This window comes from Platalea leucorodia, assembly GCF_965183815.1.
Source record: "Platalea leucorodia genome assembly, chromosome: 5".
NCBI lineage: Eukaryota > Metazoa > Chordata > Aves > Pelecaniformes > Threskiornithidae > Platalea > Platalea leucorodia.
Window position 1 is genome coordinate 95674815 of NC_138827.1, and position 15786 is coordinate 95690600.

General features: G+C 45.0%; 1 protein-coding gene across 1 annotated transcript; it reads left to right on the plus strand.

Annotated features, from left to right (window-relative positions):
- Positions 1-217: 217 nt before the first annotated feature.
- Positions 218-9525, plus strand: LOC309590757 (carnosine N-methyltransferase 2; the record flags this gene model as incomplete). Its single annotated transcript, XM_082312181.1, has 7 exons — positions 218-263; positions 1762-1900; positions 3593-3645; positions 6713-6820; positions 6929-7059; positions 8062-8155; positions 9170-9525. The coding sequence occupies 7 exons, from the start codon at positions 218-220 to the stop codon at positions 9523-9525; spliced, it is 927 nt and encodes a 308-aa protein (XP_082168307.1).
- Between the last annotated feature and the right edge of the window lie 6261 nt (positions 9526-15786).

Here is a 15786-nt window from a genome sequence, read left to right on the forward strand (position 1 = left end):
TCCGTTGCTGATACTTACAGGTGATCAGCTAACCAAGAAGTTTTGACTTTCTTTGGTCTAGTAAAAGAGAACAAATAGCATTGATTATCAGGCGAGGAAAATTTGTCCTGGAGCATCTTCCTTTTGTTCTGCATTTTCAGTGCAGCTTCAAAAAAGCATACAGGTTCTTCAAATAACTGAAGTGCTATACTTTCCTTACAGGAATAGGTTCCCCAGCATGAACTTTGAAGCAGAGATTCTGACAGCTCCACACGATAATTCAGGTATTTGGGAGATAAAAAAAAGGAGATTAAAGTAAAATGCCCACTCAGCTTGCTATCACTACAAACACGTTTTATTTCTTTTGGAGTTAGAGATTGTTTAAAAAAAACAAAACAAAACAAAAAAAAACCCAGGATGCTAAACTGACTGCAATTCAGGTGATTTCAGTTTATGTTAGGGTATAGTTCAGCGTTCAGGATAGATGTTGGTATCTTTACCTCCAATAGGGCTGGACATAGGGCCTCCTTACATACCTACCAGAAACACAGCTGCCAATGACGTGTGGTTCTGGAAACAGCACAGGCATTCAATTCAAGATTGCACAGTCCCGTATGAGGCATACATAGTTTTCTTACTAGTGGCAACTAAAAGCAGGTGATAAATAAGCAGCTCCTCAAAAGGCAAAAATGAGGATGAAGATGTTCTGCTGAGTTCTGTCCTTCATCCTCATTTCATTTAGGAGGAAAAGCTGATTTTTTTCCTATTGAATGCTTTTTCCTATTGAAAGCTTTCCAACGCTGATCTCGCACGTTGAGGCTGGCACTACGACTGCCTTCCTACTGCAGCCCTCTGTCTGAGATAGACCAGCACCAGTACTCAGCTGCATGACATCTCCTCATGAGCCTCAAGTCTTAGTTGTATCATTGCTCCTCAGACCCGAGCAGTTGGCCAGAGCTTGTGCCTTGGCAGCAGTGCTCTTTTTAGGATGAGACAGCAGGAAAGCGAGTTTTTGCAATAATTGCTTGCAACCCCTTGAGTAGCTCTGGGTGTTGGTTCAGAGCTAGAAATCTTGGTCTCAGCCGCCCACATTTGAGCATGAGCCCGTTCAAATGAAATGCTTTTGCTATCAGTTGCCCTCCTGGCCACGAGCTGCAGTTCCCAGCAGGGAATTCACCTCTCCGACAGCGCATTGCAGTCCCACGCTGGCAAGAGTCGGAATTGAGGTGCACGGCATTGGCTACTTTTGCTTTAGCTGTGGGTGGCAGTTTTTGTGTTGCATCACCCTTAATAGCAAGCGTGCCAACAGCTGGCGATTTCAGTTACACTGTCCAGCATGTGCAAGAGTGATGGCCCCTCCAGGTTTGGACCTGCTGTGCGATTCCCTTCACCTTGTTGCCTTGAGTCTTCCAGAAAAACACTCCAGTTACCTCCCTTTCTGCAAATCGAATAGCCCATACCTACCTAAGCATCTTCAGGAAATTAAGGGGTTTTTTTTCCTCAGAGAGACCTGTAGTAATGAGGCACTTTTACTTAAAAAATATGCTGATGACAAAGGGTATCTAAGAATAATTTTCAAACCCTGAGTGTGAACAGGTTGGAAAGTGTTCACATGAGCCCACCTGCTTGCACGGCTCCTGGACCATGCGTCCTCTCTACCGTCTTCCTGAATCTCTGGCTTCTCTTGGGTTGGGTTGGGTTTCTTCCATGAGGTAAGTGCTTTGATCCTTCACTTGCCTTGAAGCCACTAACACCCAATTTGTATTTTATTTATTTCTCAAGAGCTATATGTGATCCCTTCCATGAGAAGTCTCACAGTCGAGGAGTATGTAGAAGCCTTTAAGTCATTTTTGGATCATTCAACAGAGCACCAGTGCATGGATGAGTTCAACAAGAAAGAAATGCCCAACATCATGGCTGGGTAAGGAGCGCTTCCACCAAAGTGGGAAAGCCATCTGTTATCTTGGGAGGGCAACCTGCACCAAGGGTCAGCAAATGTGTTTAAGGATTTTCTGGGGCATGAATGAATTTTTAATGCTTTTCAACTTTAAGTCCCTTAATAGCGGTCTTTAGGATATTCTGTCTAATGACTCCAGAATACATGATGTTTCAATTAATAGACTGTGTTGCCTCTCGGCTTATGTTAAGGAAAGAATCAGGACCTCATTTTCATGTCCATCTCTTTTCAATTAGCTGATTTTCCAAGGATTAAAGTATTTTTTGTTGTTTGTTTATTTGTTTGGTTTTTCAAAAGAAAGCTATCTCTTGTGCTCTCTCTCTACTTTTGGGACTTCATCACACATCAGTCCAAACAGAAACACATCTCTAATTCTCTTCTAGTGACTAATTCTTGGTTTTCTCAGTCCCCTAAGACCTGCTTATTTCTATCCTAAGTCGATTTGCATTGCTTAAGTACCAAATGATAATCAGTTTTGTGAAGTATTGATGTAATATATTAAGCCTGGATGAGAGCAGATAAATTTTAGAGCAGCCTAGATCTAATCCACAAGAAAGATCTTTTAAGTTTGGGTAATTTTTGGATGTTATGGAAACTGTATTCTCCATGGAGAAAAAAATCTAGGCAGGCAAATTTTTATTCTCTAGCTCAGATATATAAAAGATAAGCAATAAAATAATAATTAAAAAATAATTTGTATTGGGATATTTTAATTGGAAAAAATACTTAGGTGAATTTTAATGATGCAAAACATTGTGGCTTCCTGTGATGCTGATTGTGGGTCTGTCACAGGGTCTTGACCCTCATTAGGGCTAAGGCTACTTGTCTAGCTCACACCCTGCAGGATTCCCTCTCTCTCCCCTCTTGTTGAATCATTGCTGTGGTGTCTCCTGAGATTCTGTATGGGAAACTCAATCCCTCTGCACAGTCCATGCCCGAGAGCAGAATAAAGCCATAAAGCATGTCACAGCAGCGAGGCTCCTCGAGCCCAGGCTCCTCATCCTCGAGCCAGGCTGTTTTAAATATTCTGCTAGGAACCACAAGGTTGGGTGGTTTTTTTGGATCTTTTCAGAAGTAATTTTTCTCAGGTAAAAGTTATTGAAGATTTTGACCTTTCCTCCCAATTTCAAACCAAGATGAATATTGAAAAGAGAGGATTTCCAGTCACCTGGATAGCCTGATTTTTTTATTTTTTCTGGGCATTTATATCCAATATTGGAAAACCACACTTGGCTCCTGAGGGTGCAGAGGTGTTGGCCCAGCTCACCTTGTCCCTGCAGCCCCGGCTGGGGAGCGGTGCCCATCCTGGCCAGGCGCAGCCCCGCTCCCGCCGAAGAGAGCCCTTTGCCCTGGGGTTCCCCGAGGCCTTTTTGCATGGTGCCAGCCACAGTCTGAAGAAAACTCTCTGGCAGAGGAAGAGAAACATTATATCCTGATTCCTACTGTACTGTGAAATATGAGCTTGCTAATATGGGGCTGGCTCCCGCCACACAGTTGGTTATAGCTGGGCTCCAAAGGGATGCTCGAATTTCTATCCCAATTCATGTGGCAGAACTCAGTTAAATTTCCGGGCCAACGTGGCATCCAAGATATTAGAATTAAAACATAAAGTTGTGTGACATAGTGTGGTGAAGTAATGTGTACTTATCGTTTCAGTCTCGGCAATGGAAAATCGACAATAAATGTTCTGGGAGTTGGAAGTGGCACAGGTAAAGAGCTCAGCAGCACCGCTGCTGCGGGGGGGCTGGGGGTCCCTGTGGGTAGCAGAAAGTGATACTGAAATTTTGAGCAATGGGGGTTAAGAACAGCATTTCTCGTTGAAGCAGAGAACAGCAAAACAGGGTGTGGAGCTGGGACGAGAGCAATGCTCCCTCCCTTCCTTCCCCATCTCCCTTACGAAACACTGCTGCTCAAATCTGTCCAAGAAGTGAGATGAGTGTGATGATTTTAGCTTAGTCTCTGCCTCTTGATGACTCTCACCTGACTTTATATGTCTCAGAGCAAGGAGTCCTGCTCCGGGTTAGGTATAAGAGCATTTTCAAACCTCGTCGGAGAGAATTAGAGACACCCGAGAGGTTCGTTCCACCCAAAGTCCTGTGTTAGAATATCCTGCCTGAAGGGATCTCTCATTTTGCTTTGCTTTTAGGGATCCTGGAGGCCAAAGCTGGGCAATGCTCTGCTCCAGGTGGTGCAAAACCAGCTGGCCACAACAATTAGCACAGGGCCTCGTCAGCTTTTTCAAGATGTGTTTCTTTGTTACTGCTGTGTTTTTATCTGGTGATAAGTAGAGTTTAACTGCAAATGATATTTCCCCCCCAAGAGAAATCCCCCCCCCCCAAAAAAAACCAAAAAGAAGTGGTGAAACATCCAACTTTGCTCCTAGGGAAACTGGGAGAAAATAAAAAGTAGAGAAAAGAAGTGGCAGTTAGATTTGTCAGAATCTGCTTTTGCTTTTTAAAGTATTTTCAGCTGCTTTTTAAGTGTTAATATTTTCAAATGAAAGTATTTTTCTCACTTTTTTTTTGCTTGTTTTCCTGAGTAAGAGAAAATCGTGTTGAATTGTTTTCCCCAGTTGGGAATATGTTGGAGCATATGAGAAAGCAAGCCGTAAGAAATCATTCAGTTCTCAATTACACTCCGTTTTCATTAAGTAATATAAAACCAAAATTCTGACTCCAAGAAAACACAAGGGAAAAATGAATTTTTCGCATCGTCCTCATTTTTTCTTATTTCCTCTTCAGAAGATGTTTTAATGGAAAAATAAAAACCCTAAAACTGCCTGGGTTTCCTGGGTTGCTGCCCCTCAGGGACTCGCACACCCTCAGCTTGCCCACAGCTGTAAGAGCTGAACTTCTGCAGCCAGGCAGAGGAGCGAGCTAGGATGGCATTGAGCAAAAGGTTATATCTGATCCCTGACCTTTCCAGCCTTGGACTCTGATTTCATCGAGCCCCCAGAACTAGTTTAGTTGACAAAAATATTAGTGGGGATTAGTGACCTACTCCACATCCTAAAAGACTGCTGGTCGGTCCAGATTGCATTTTCTCATTCACCTCACGTTTTCCCATGGCTGGTTTAACTATCTCAGCTGTAACCTCCCAGTTAGTGCCAGTGTGGCCTGCTGTTTGCAGTGGGGTTTCACTCCTGTTTCAGCCTCACTGTGGTTAGTGCTGAAGGGTTGTTGCTGGCAGGGCAAGGCGGAGCAGAGAAATTCCTGCTCTGAAGCATTGTGTTTTACCGCTTCTTTTTGCAGACACCCCAGCTGAGGATGTTATTACCTGCTCTTGCGAAGACTGGGTTTGGGCGTTTTACAGAGATGGAGTAAAAAAAACCCAAACAACTTTTAAAATACCCATCTGCTGTTGATATATCCATTTGCCACCACCAGTGGCTCCAGGGCACGGGGCAGTGATGCTCTGCCTCCCCTGAGCCTGTGGGGAGCCCACGTCAGCACCTCTAATTGCTGGTGCTTCCCACCCCAAGGCACCTACTAACTGGCGTTTAGGACTGTCTGATTCAGCTGCTTGCTATAGGGATCTGCCTTGAAATACCAGTGTCAACAATATTGGTCCATGCACCTATCTTCAACGGATGGCGCCTCAGCCTCTTTCCTTCTGCCTTTGGCCAGCCCTGCACCACTGCCACTGCATTCCTCAGGGGTCTTGGGTATTTTTTTCTCCAATTTCAAAAGGCTCGTCTGTCCTTAAATGTCCCTGTAGTGCTGGCATGGCTGATATTTCCCTCCTTGAATTCTATTTACTGCAACACCTGCCAAAGATGACGACTTTTGTCATAGCTGGTACACCAGCTGAAAGGCTAAGGAAGATGCAGTATCTCATATCAAGCCCTGTGTGTGTGACATTTGCAAGGGCAGGACTATTTTTAGGCCCCACCATCAGCTACAGGCAGGATTCTCGCAAAGGTTCACTCAAGGTGGTCACCTCTGCTGTTTATTTCCGTAGTCCCAGATGAACCAGGTGGACTTTGCACACTCGGCGTATCACGGCCTTTCTGAAAGAAACAAGGGTGACCTGCATCACCTTGAAAGAGGCTGGGAACTTCCTAGGACAGAAGGACAGACTGCTGCTTGCTCCTCCAGAGCTCAAACAACAGAGGAGCACCAATAGCTAAATCTGCAGGGCACCTACATGCCAATATGTGACTCTCTATTTGCAACTCCAAGATAACAACTAGTTAGTAGATGCCCAGAGCTGAGACCATGTGGTCAGGCTCCAAAGAGGGAAGACCCAGGGTACTGCATGTCAATGGGTCTTTCCTCTTGCCACGCAGTTCCCCAGGTCTCCAAGCCATGTCACACTAGCGGTAGAGCAACCATTACCTCCGCAGGGCACTGCCAAAGGCATGGACTGCCCTGTGATGCTTGAAATTGCACAACTGTGCTGATTCCCTCCATGCCCCCATTCAAACTTTGCATTTTTCTTGAAAACTAATGCTTCCTGGTTCTTTTTTTGAACATTGATCTTTGACTGTTTTGACCTGTCTGTCCCGTGACCCAGAGTACTGCCATTAGCAGGTTTCTGTGCTGTTGCTTATCTCTACCTTGTTCTTAGTGTTATCTGTAAGTCTGTGTTACCTTGAGCAGTAAGATATCATGGTAAGACTATCACTGGGTTAGCTGCCACCATGCAAGCCACAAGGTAGAAAGTGCCTCACTTCTGCTTGGGGGATTTCCCAGCAGCAGAGGCGGCAGGTGCACCGGCATCCTTTCATCTCATTTAAGTACCTTTTAAAGTAATGAATTTGTGTTTATTGAATAGGTGAGCAGGATTTGAAAATGATTAGGATACTGCAGGCTGTGCACCCGGGGGTCTTTATTGACAACGAAATCATAGAGCCCAACCCACAGCACGTGGCAGCTTACAAAGGTAAGGCTGTACCTCCTGCCGGGGGTATAGCGAGGACTGTCGATTTGAATGATGAGTTTTTCTGCTGTTTTGTGAAATTCACTTTTTTCTTCTACTTTTTTAAAACAGAGTTGGTGAATCAAGCTCCAGACCTGCAGAATGTCTCTTTTATTTGGCACCAGCTCACTTCCTTGGAGTATGAACAACAGGTGAAAGAGAAAGGTGCACATAAGAAATTTGACTTCATCCATATGATCCAGGTAATGAGTATTGTTTTAATTAGCTTTAACTACTCGCTTCATTTCTGCTGTATGCATCAAGTCAGGGGGAGCAGAGCTGATCATCGTTCTCCCATGAGCAGCAGCTTCTGCAGCAGCTCTACAAACACCAAACCTCATTCCCTATCCACCCTGGTTTTGGTCTCTGGCTTGTACTGGTTTAACTGTATATTAGTGGGTAATAAAACAGGACAAGTGTAAGACCATCACACATCACAAGGAGGCCAACAATTATGCTTTGCTGCTGCAAAAAGTTATAATTTTTTTGCTTAATCAGAGTAGTTTGGATGGCACTGAAGGGAAAGTTTAGTGAACCTGTGTCAGGTTTTGGGTCAGAAATTATGCTGCTGTGTCTCTGATACTGATGACGCTGATGTTGTATGTACCAATTATATTTTGTAAAAAATCTGTTATTCTCTCGCTTTAGTGGCTTTTATTTCCTTTTGCTTTCGTTTCATAAGAGCTGCTTTCACAACTGGAAAGTGTTTCAGAATTTTGGTGGATGAGTCAAGGGCTAAGTTACAAGCCCTGAGGGCAGCCTTTGAGATAAGCCCTGCTTTGTCCCAGTGGAAATTCCTTGGTGTCTGGAAGAGATCCAGCCTGCCCACGGCCCAGACACATCCGAGAAATGCTCCTGGTGATAAGGACCAGCCACAGAAACCAGGGGACTCTCCTCTGCATGTATTTTCCAACCACAAAACTGCACTGGACTTGAAGGGCAGCAATGGGCAAGTCAGTGTCTGGCTGGTGGCCGAGGCTGAGCTGTGGGTCCCTGGGCCTGACCCCAGGCTCTTGGTGCTGCTGGAGAGCTGGTGATGCTCAGTCCAGTGGGGCACCCCTAAACGTGCGTGCTGAGTTAGGACAGGCTGGGAAGCAACTGGGAAGTAATTTAAAACAACTCTATAGAGAAAAGGTTTAAGACTTTGAAGGGCCTTTGCACTGTGGAGGAGGGATGACGGCTGTGTGTAACTCTATCACTTCTAGATGCTGTACCGTGTGGAGGATATTCCCAATACTATCAAGTTTTTCCACAGCTGCCTTGACCATCATGGTAAACTCCTGATCATAATTTTATCAGGTAAGAGGGGCCTTTTATTTTTTGTTTCTGTGCTGGTGTTTTGAAGAGCTTTGAAGTACGAGAACCACAAATATTCATCTCAGGATTTTAGTAGTGCTTACTAATTAAATAAAACAAACACTGTATTTCATAGGGAACAAGCGATCTTGGGCTTAGCCTCTTGGACTCCCATGTCGGATGGGACTGCATAGGCATAGTCTTCCTGCTCTTGCTTCCCTGCTTATGAAGTAGGTGAATTGCTCTCTAACTTGCAGAGACCTCCTGCTGTGAGCTTACTGGCTAGACAGACGTGTGGCTATTAATGAATGAGGGTCAATCCTTCCTCGTGGTGAAATGAGCACTGTACAACCTGAGCTCTGGGAGGACCCATCTTTGGGGCTCTTCCCTCCACACAGCGGTGACCCAGACCCCAGCAGGACAACAGGAGCTGCCAAGAGGAAAAAGAGGCACTTACAACATCACGGCACTTATTTTTAAAAAAGAGTCTGTTTTCCAGTGTGCCGTTCACAGATCCCCGGCTTGCGGTGCCGTGGATAAAGCACATTTCCCCACGTTTGCCATTAAAATGCCCTTTAGCATTGCCGGTAGGCTGTTTCCCTTGCTAGCTGGGACTGGCTTTTCAGGTATGTATTCTTTGATGTATACTTAAAATTGAGGTTCAATGTATAAAACACCTGCACTATTCTATCAAAGGGGAAGTTAATAGGTAGCATGGAGGTTCAGTGTATATCTCTGTGTACTCCTCCTTCCGGAGAAATCCAGTGCTGGAGACCGTCTCCTCGGATTTTCCTTTAAACAGGAGAGTTTTGGAAGGAGGGCTGATGGAGATCACAGTTTTACAACTCTCCAGGCATGGACATTTATAAGTGGACTCAAGTAAGGGGAGAGCTCTTCTACTGCTGGCAAAGTCTGGGTCAGCAGCGAGGGAGCATTTCAAGCTCATTTAGTAGTTGTATTAGCCTGTATTTGACTACCTTGGCTTTGCAAAAGTAACCTTCCCTCCTGCTCTGGCAGACAGTAGTGGATGGGCCAGCTTATGGAAGAAGTACAGACACTGCTTGCCTTCCACCGACAGCGGCCATTACATCACCTCCAGTGGCATCACGGATGTTTTGAAGAGACTGGGTGTTGAATACCGTGTTTATGAGTTCCCATCAGGCTGGGATATCACCGAGTGCTTTATCGAGGGAGACCCGGTTGGAATCTGCATGATGGATTTCCTGACCGGGACAAAAAACTTCCTGGGCACGGCCCCCCCGGGGCTGCGGCGGCAGCTGCAGGAGGCTCTCTGCCAGCCCGAGTGCAGCAGCAAGAAGGACGGGAGGATCATCTTCAGCAACAACTTGAGTATGATTGTGGTTGAATCCTAGAGTCCGGACCAACTGCAGAAGACAAGTTAGGGTGGGTATAGGGGCGATGTGGTTGCAGAAGGGCATAGCGTAGAAAGAAGGCAACTTGCAGGCAAGAAGGCGAGAAAGTGGGGCTCATCCGCAGCCTCCCATTCTCAGCCAGGGTCAGCGGACACTGCAACACCAGGGATGAGCTCTTTGTCCTGCTGAGGTCCATGGAGCCAAGATGTCACCCTGGCTGTTTAGTCCAGCCCTTGGAGAATGTTTTCCAGAAAGTAAAGAGCTCCATCTCACTAAACGCCTACACGGACCTTTTTTTAATGGTATGCATCCTATCTGTGCTTTTGACACTGGGATTTCCACTTTTCTATAGAGCCAGCGTGTTTACATGCCTAAAGATGTGTCTATATGACCAGGAGCTGCTTTGCAGCTGGGAGGAGGCTGCAGCCCCTGTGCTGGCTGCGTACAGACCCACTGCTTCCAGCTGCGCCAGGACAAAACCAGCAAGGTGTCCCCGCTGCTTTGCACCCAAGTAATGTGCCTCACTGCACCCAGACCTGACCTGTAAGTTGCTCTGCATTAGGCTGTTTCACGTGGTTTTATCAGCGTAGGTATTTACTGCCCCAAGCGTCTCAGCATCTCGCAATAGAGACATGTCTTAAAAATTTATCAGCCTCTTTGTTTGGAGAATTCTTTGGATCCCAGGATGCTACTTGCCCTGTGCTCTTTCAGGCAGATATTAATTTTGTTACTTTCTTACTACTGTTTTTCTCCATATAAAATAAAAGCAATCTTAAACCAAAAAGGTCACATCTTGTTCTGTACGTGTGGGCTTACAGAAAATGAAAAGTGAAGAGGTTATTTAGTTAAAAATAAAAAAAATGCAAAATACAGTTTTATGGAAGCATTAAGGGTTTCCTGTAAGTGAGAAAGACGAGCCTGAGGCTGTGAAAGTGCTAGGTGTGAGCTGCAGCTCGTCTTTGTGCTGCAGCCATGGGAGGCAGCTTGGTTCACTCAAAGCAGCATTGCTGCAGCCCAGCAACGCAGCACCTACATGACTTAAATATAATGTAGGTGGTTAAGGTGCTATTACAGGTAAGTTAAGACTACTTCCACAGGGTCCTGAGTTATTCAGAGGGCTAAAGAAGGTGCTGCTAGGGTAGCCAGCTGGAAAGGGAGACCCTGCGTGGGACACCAGTGGCATTTAGGGCCATGGTGCTGTACAGACCTTGGGCTGGGCACATGGGGGGCAAAGGAGCCTGCAGTCCTGCTGGCCTCATTGCAAATAGCTCTCAGGGCAGAAAGCACCAGCTCAGATGAAAAATACCTGCAGGCGCAGAGCCCACCTCTATAAACTGATTTTTTTCCGTGCTTAACCTGGAAAACACATGCCCCTGTGCATCTGAAGAGGCTCAGATACTGCTGCCTTACTGATGCCTGGCATTCATCAAAAAGTTTGTTCCAGCATCATGAACACATGGGTTGGCACATTGGCTTGCAAAATATTAGAAGTCATTGTCACCCAGAGTCCTGCTGATCCCGCTAATCCTACACCCCCCCCATCTGTCTGCCTGGATGCTGTTACTGCCAGAGGTAGCAGCGCTCCCGTCTGAAAAGGTAATGTCAGCTCACACAGTCATCACGGCTCCACTTTGTGCTTTGGGTTTTTTTTTAGTTTTGGTTTGGTTTTTTTTCCTATCTTTTCGAAATACAGCCATTTCTCTTGCAGATGTTTCCTCTGAAACTACTGTAAGGAAAAAAAGAAGAAAGCGGTGGGAAAACGATAGCATAATATCATCCCTCTGGCAGGACTGCGGCACTCTGGTCTGTAAGTACCATTGCTGTCAGTCTAAAAGAAACATCAATCAAAACTGGACAGCCTCCTCCAGAGTATCCCAAACCTATGAACAAGCTTTTCGTTTTGATCCATTTTATTTTTTATTCTATAGGTATCTCCTTTGATTGTGCTCGCTGGCAGCGCTGGGCAGGGAGTGTACAGCAGGGCTGTTGGACGGGCTCTCAGCACTGCTCCCACCAATGTTCTCCTTCCACTATTGATTCCCATGGTTTATTTCCAAGTGTTAGTGATGTCTCTCTCTCCCCCGGTAGATTAAAAGGAAAAACAAAATATACCAAAAACCAGGCTTGCTTTTGAAGCTCCGAAGAACTATCTACCTGTTAGTCTTTGCAGAAACTGGGAACAGTCCAGGCTCCCCCAGATCTTCCCCAACCCAAGAGGTTTTCACCTCTCCTTGGAGTTTCCTGAGCAGGCAGATAGACGCGTTTCCAGTAAGCAGATACTCAGCAAAACTCGTGAGCACAAAATTTACCCACCCCATTGTAAATCAATGTGCAAATGCTCAAAAGAAAAGGAGCACTTCAAAGCAGACTGTTTAGTGACAGCCTAGGGAGATGAAACAGGGCACCCCATTAAAACCACGACTGCTTAATGCTTTATCTGTAGTTTTTCTTTTGATTCTTGAAAAGCAAGTCATTTAACAATGGCTCTGCTTGTACAACTGGAACAAATACTATCCTAAATGTCTGTTCCATTTATTTATATATTTATTCTTGGATAAATGCGCTATTTAATAACTATTTGTTGTGCTTTTTAAAATATGCTGTCTTCCCACACAGAATTTCGGTCTGTGCTTTCCCAGCCGCTGGCACGCAGGAGCGCGGTTGGGTCTCTGTGACCACGAGAGGGCTGCAACAGCCAGTGGATTAAATCTGCCTCCCAAAACGCTTGAGATGCTGAGCTGAAGAAACAGAGTCAAGTAACCGGGCAAGCGAATGATGCACCGGCTCAGCTCCGCTTTCTTTGCTGGGTCATCGCATGCTAATATCAGCTGGTGGGGGCCATGCTTTTCTTCTGCTGCAGTCATTCTTGGTGCAGGGCTCCGGCTTATAAAAAATTTATGATTGCACAGCATGGGTGCTAACAAGGGCTGCAGAAAATTTGCTCTTGGGTTGTTTCCCCCCCCAATGACTGAAGTGCTGCAGCTTAGTTATCTCTCAAGCACAGGTCTGCAGACAGCTAACCAGGCGCCGCGGCTGACCAAGGGAGGAAAACATAAGGAAGGTATTGTCAGGAGCATGAGGTTGCTTCTGCTTCAGCTTTGAGCCAAATTAACCTTGCTGACCTCAGTCCAGGATGAGCCCTACTCAGCAATGAGTTTCGTGGCGGTTCCCAGAACCGCAGTTAGCAAGGAGCAGGTCCGTGGCTTCCCGAGGGATCCGTGCTGCTCCGTCAGCGCGACAGCTCGTTCCAGCCCGAAGCGAATGCTTTTGTGGATGACCATGCAGTAAGCTGCCGTGTGTACTCTGGAGCAGAAGTAATGCCTACAAAGCCCAAACTGCATTATTTTTAAATGGAGCAATGGCAGGTTTTATCCTTATTTCAAGTTAGTAATATGCTCATTTCAATGGCATGGCATTGCTCTGATTGTGTATTACAGCCTCTTAAAAAGGAGTTACAGAAAACAGCTCTTCATAATATCAGGGAAGGATAATTTTGGTTTTTACTGGGCCTGTATTCAGTCTTGGGGGCTGAATGGTTTGCCTTTGTAATGAATGTTAAGGCTTCTCTACCCATGAACATTACCAGGGGAATGAAGGTAGCATAGGAACTAGAAAATCTAAGAGTTTATTTCTGAATAATCCCATGAAATGACAGGCTCGGAAAAATACTGGAGCATGTATTGAAAAGATTAAAACTAACCTCAATCAGAGAGAAAAACATAAAAATACAGAAGCTGAACATTTTTTTTCCCCTTCGTTATTTGCCCACAGAAATCTGTCGAGGCTTATATCAGGGATGTAGAAAATCTTTGGGTACCATGTGCATTCTTCATAAATAAATACATCCAATAAATGCATGGCTGTAAGGTGAGATCTTCAATGATCACAAGCTGTACAATATCTGTATTAATAGTGTTCATTGAGACACCAGGCTTTCTCCGCAGTCTTCAGATTTGAGGTGCTCGTTATGGAGGTCCCTTGGGTGAAGAAACCTGAGGCAGGATCTAGATGTGGCAGAGTGGTTCCCACAAGGTTGTACTTAGGAAATCCTGGGAAAACTAAGGGCACGCTTATGACCAGAATATAATACCCTTCCAGCTGCCCTGAAATCATGAGGGGTTTAGAACTGCTTCATCACAAATATTGTCAGATAGTCCTTGCTAGGCACAGAATTCGGGTTTCCTGAGGGACTGACCTTTCTCAAAGACCTTTATGATGGGAAGGACAGGAGTAACTGCAAGCTCGACATGCAGTGTCTTGTGTCTTTTGGTGGATTTAGTCCTAATGACCCAAAACATGAACCATCTTCACATACTCTGTATCCAGCAGAGAAGGCAGCGAACGCCAGACAAATCTCCCTGAAGCTGCTGGTTGTACCTCCGTGTACTGGTGGTGGGATCATACTAACCTTCCTGGAGCTTACAAAGACCTACATAGGACTATTAAGCTTCTGGCTCAGGCCATACATCTAAGAAGGTGTTTTTCCACCCTACCTTTTAAAGTAAAATATTTTTTGAAGGTCAGATCCTCCAGACTGAGAACAAATATCTAAAAGAAGTCTAAAATATCTTTATTATTAACCATCGCTCCTTGGAGTCACTCAACTCCAGTACTTAAGTATCAACAGAAACTTAAATCTTGCTAGATGGTGAGAGTGCTGGTTAGGTCTCCAAAGACATCTATGGACCAGCGCATGGTCACTCTGCCATGTCCCAAGCTGCCATGACACCAGACAGCAGAAGCCTGGAAATCTCCTTATTTTGGTATGGACACAGTGGGGTGGTACCAGTAAACACAGTGGCAGGGCCATGACTGCACTTGTCCTGTCCCAGCAGAGTAGCTCCAGGCTGGCTGGGGAGACACAGCCATCTTCTGGCTCATTCTCACCCAGGGGCAGTCACCCAAACTCCTGGCTGAGGGTCAGCACCTCAGGGTGCAGACAGACACCCCTAACAACGCCGGCTCCCCCTGCTTTTGCTTCATTTGTCAGCCAGCTCAATTCTGCGGGGAAATGCCAAAATTCAAATACACACCCCTTCGGAATTCACAAAGCAAACAAAGATCTCCTTTTGCCACCAGTTTTAAGCCCCTTCCTATCTCTAAGAGCACCCTTATCAATGCAAATGTTCCTTGCAATCGGTCCTAAAACAGGAAAAGAAATAAACTGACAGCTTATCCCTCTAATACAAATATGTTCATGTGATCAGCCTGGCACGGGAGCTGGGGCTGCAGCCTGGACACTCGGAGGAGGTTGTGCACCAGCCCTCCTGCACTGTGTTATTTAATGCTGCTGGTTTTAGCTAAAAACAGCAGCTGTTACAAGTGTAGGAAATATGTCGTTCATCCCCCATTCTCCTTTAATTTCTTGTAAAAAAAAAAAAAAAAATCCCTCCAAGATAAATGTTTGAAGAGTACAAGCTACAGCTGGAAAGATCTCAGGTCTGAAGAGGGTTTGTAGAACACGTGAGATGGCTGGATCCCAGCAGGGCTTTTCTTCTCATCTCTGAGAAGGAACAGGGAAGAGCAGAACAGGAGCTTCGTTTCCACTAGTTGCTTCCTGATAGCCTGATGACACTTTCAGCTAGACCTGCCAGCAAGTTTGTAGAGAAAACATATGTTTTGTCATACCTTGTAATGATGGTACCTCTGGTGAATTTAGAAACGCGATAAAGAAATTTTCAGCACAGTCTCTAAGTCCCTATTCCTTTGTTAACATTTTTTAACATCCTATTAATCACTCTGTATGTATCGGTCAACAGTTGATATTATGGATTAAGGAAGATTACAGCTCATTGCTCCAGTGGCTGTTTTCTTTAGGTTTTAACTCTGTAGGCATTTTGCCATTGACTTCACTATGACAAGACCAAGCCCCTTGCTTTTATGAACTTTCAATGCTTTCCTGACGCAGAGTGGTTTTACTTTATAAGGTACCTAAACGATCATCCAGAGGGTAAATGTTTTGATTTTATTATTTCTGGAAGAAGGGCTAATATACTTTCAGTGCTGAACAAACAGTCCAAGAGATCTTGATTTGCAGATGTTTTCATACAGATAAATGTTGACTTTGGTTTGTCATGCTTGTGCAGATTATGTCATTTGTTATTTGGGAAAAGCAGATGGTATTTGAGGAAAAGCAGATAAAAGTTCTACAGATTTAGTACATTTAACTTATAGACCTTCTCCATTATTTACTATCTACTACAGGTTATTCTCCAATTTCACATATTGGTTATTCACTTTGGGATGCAAAGAAATCCCTGT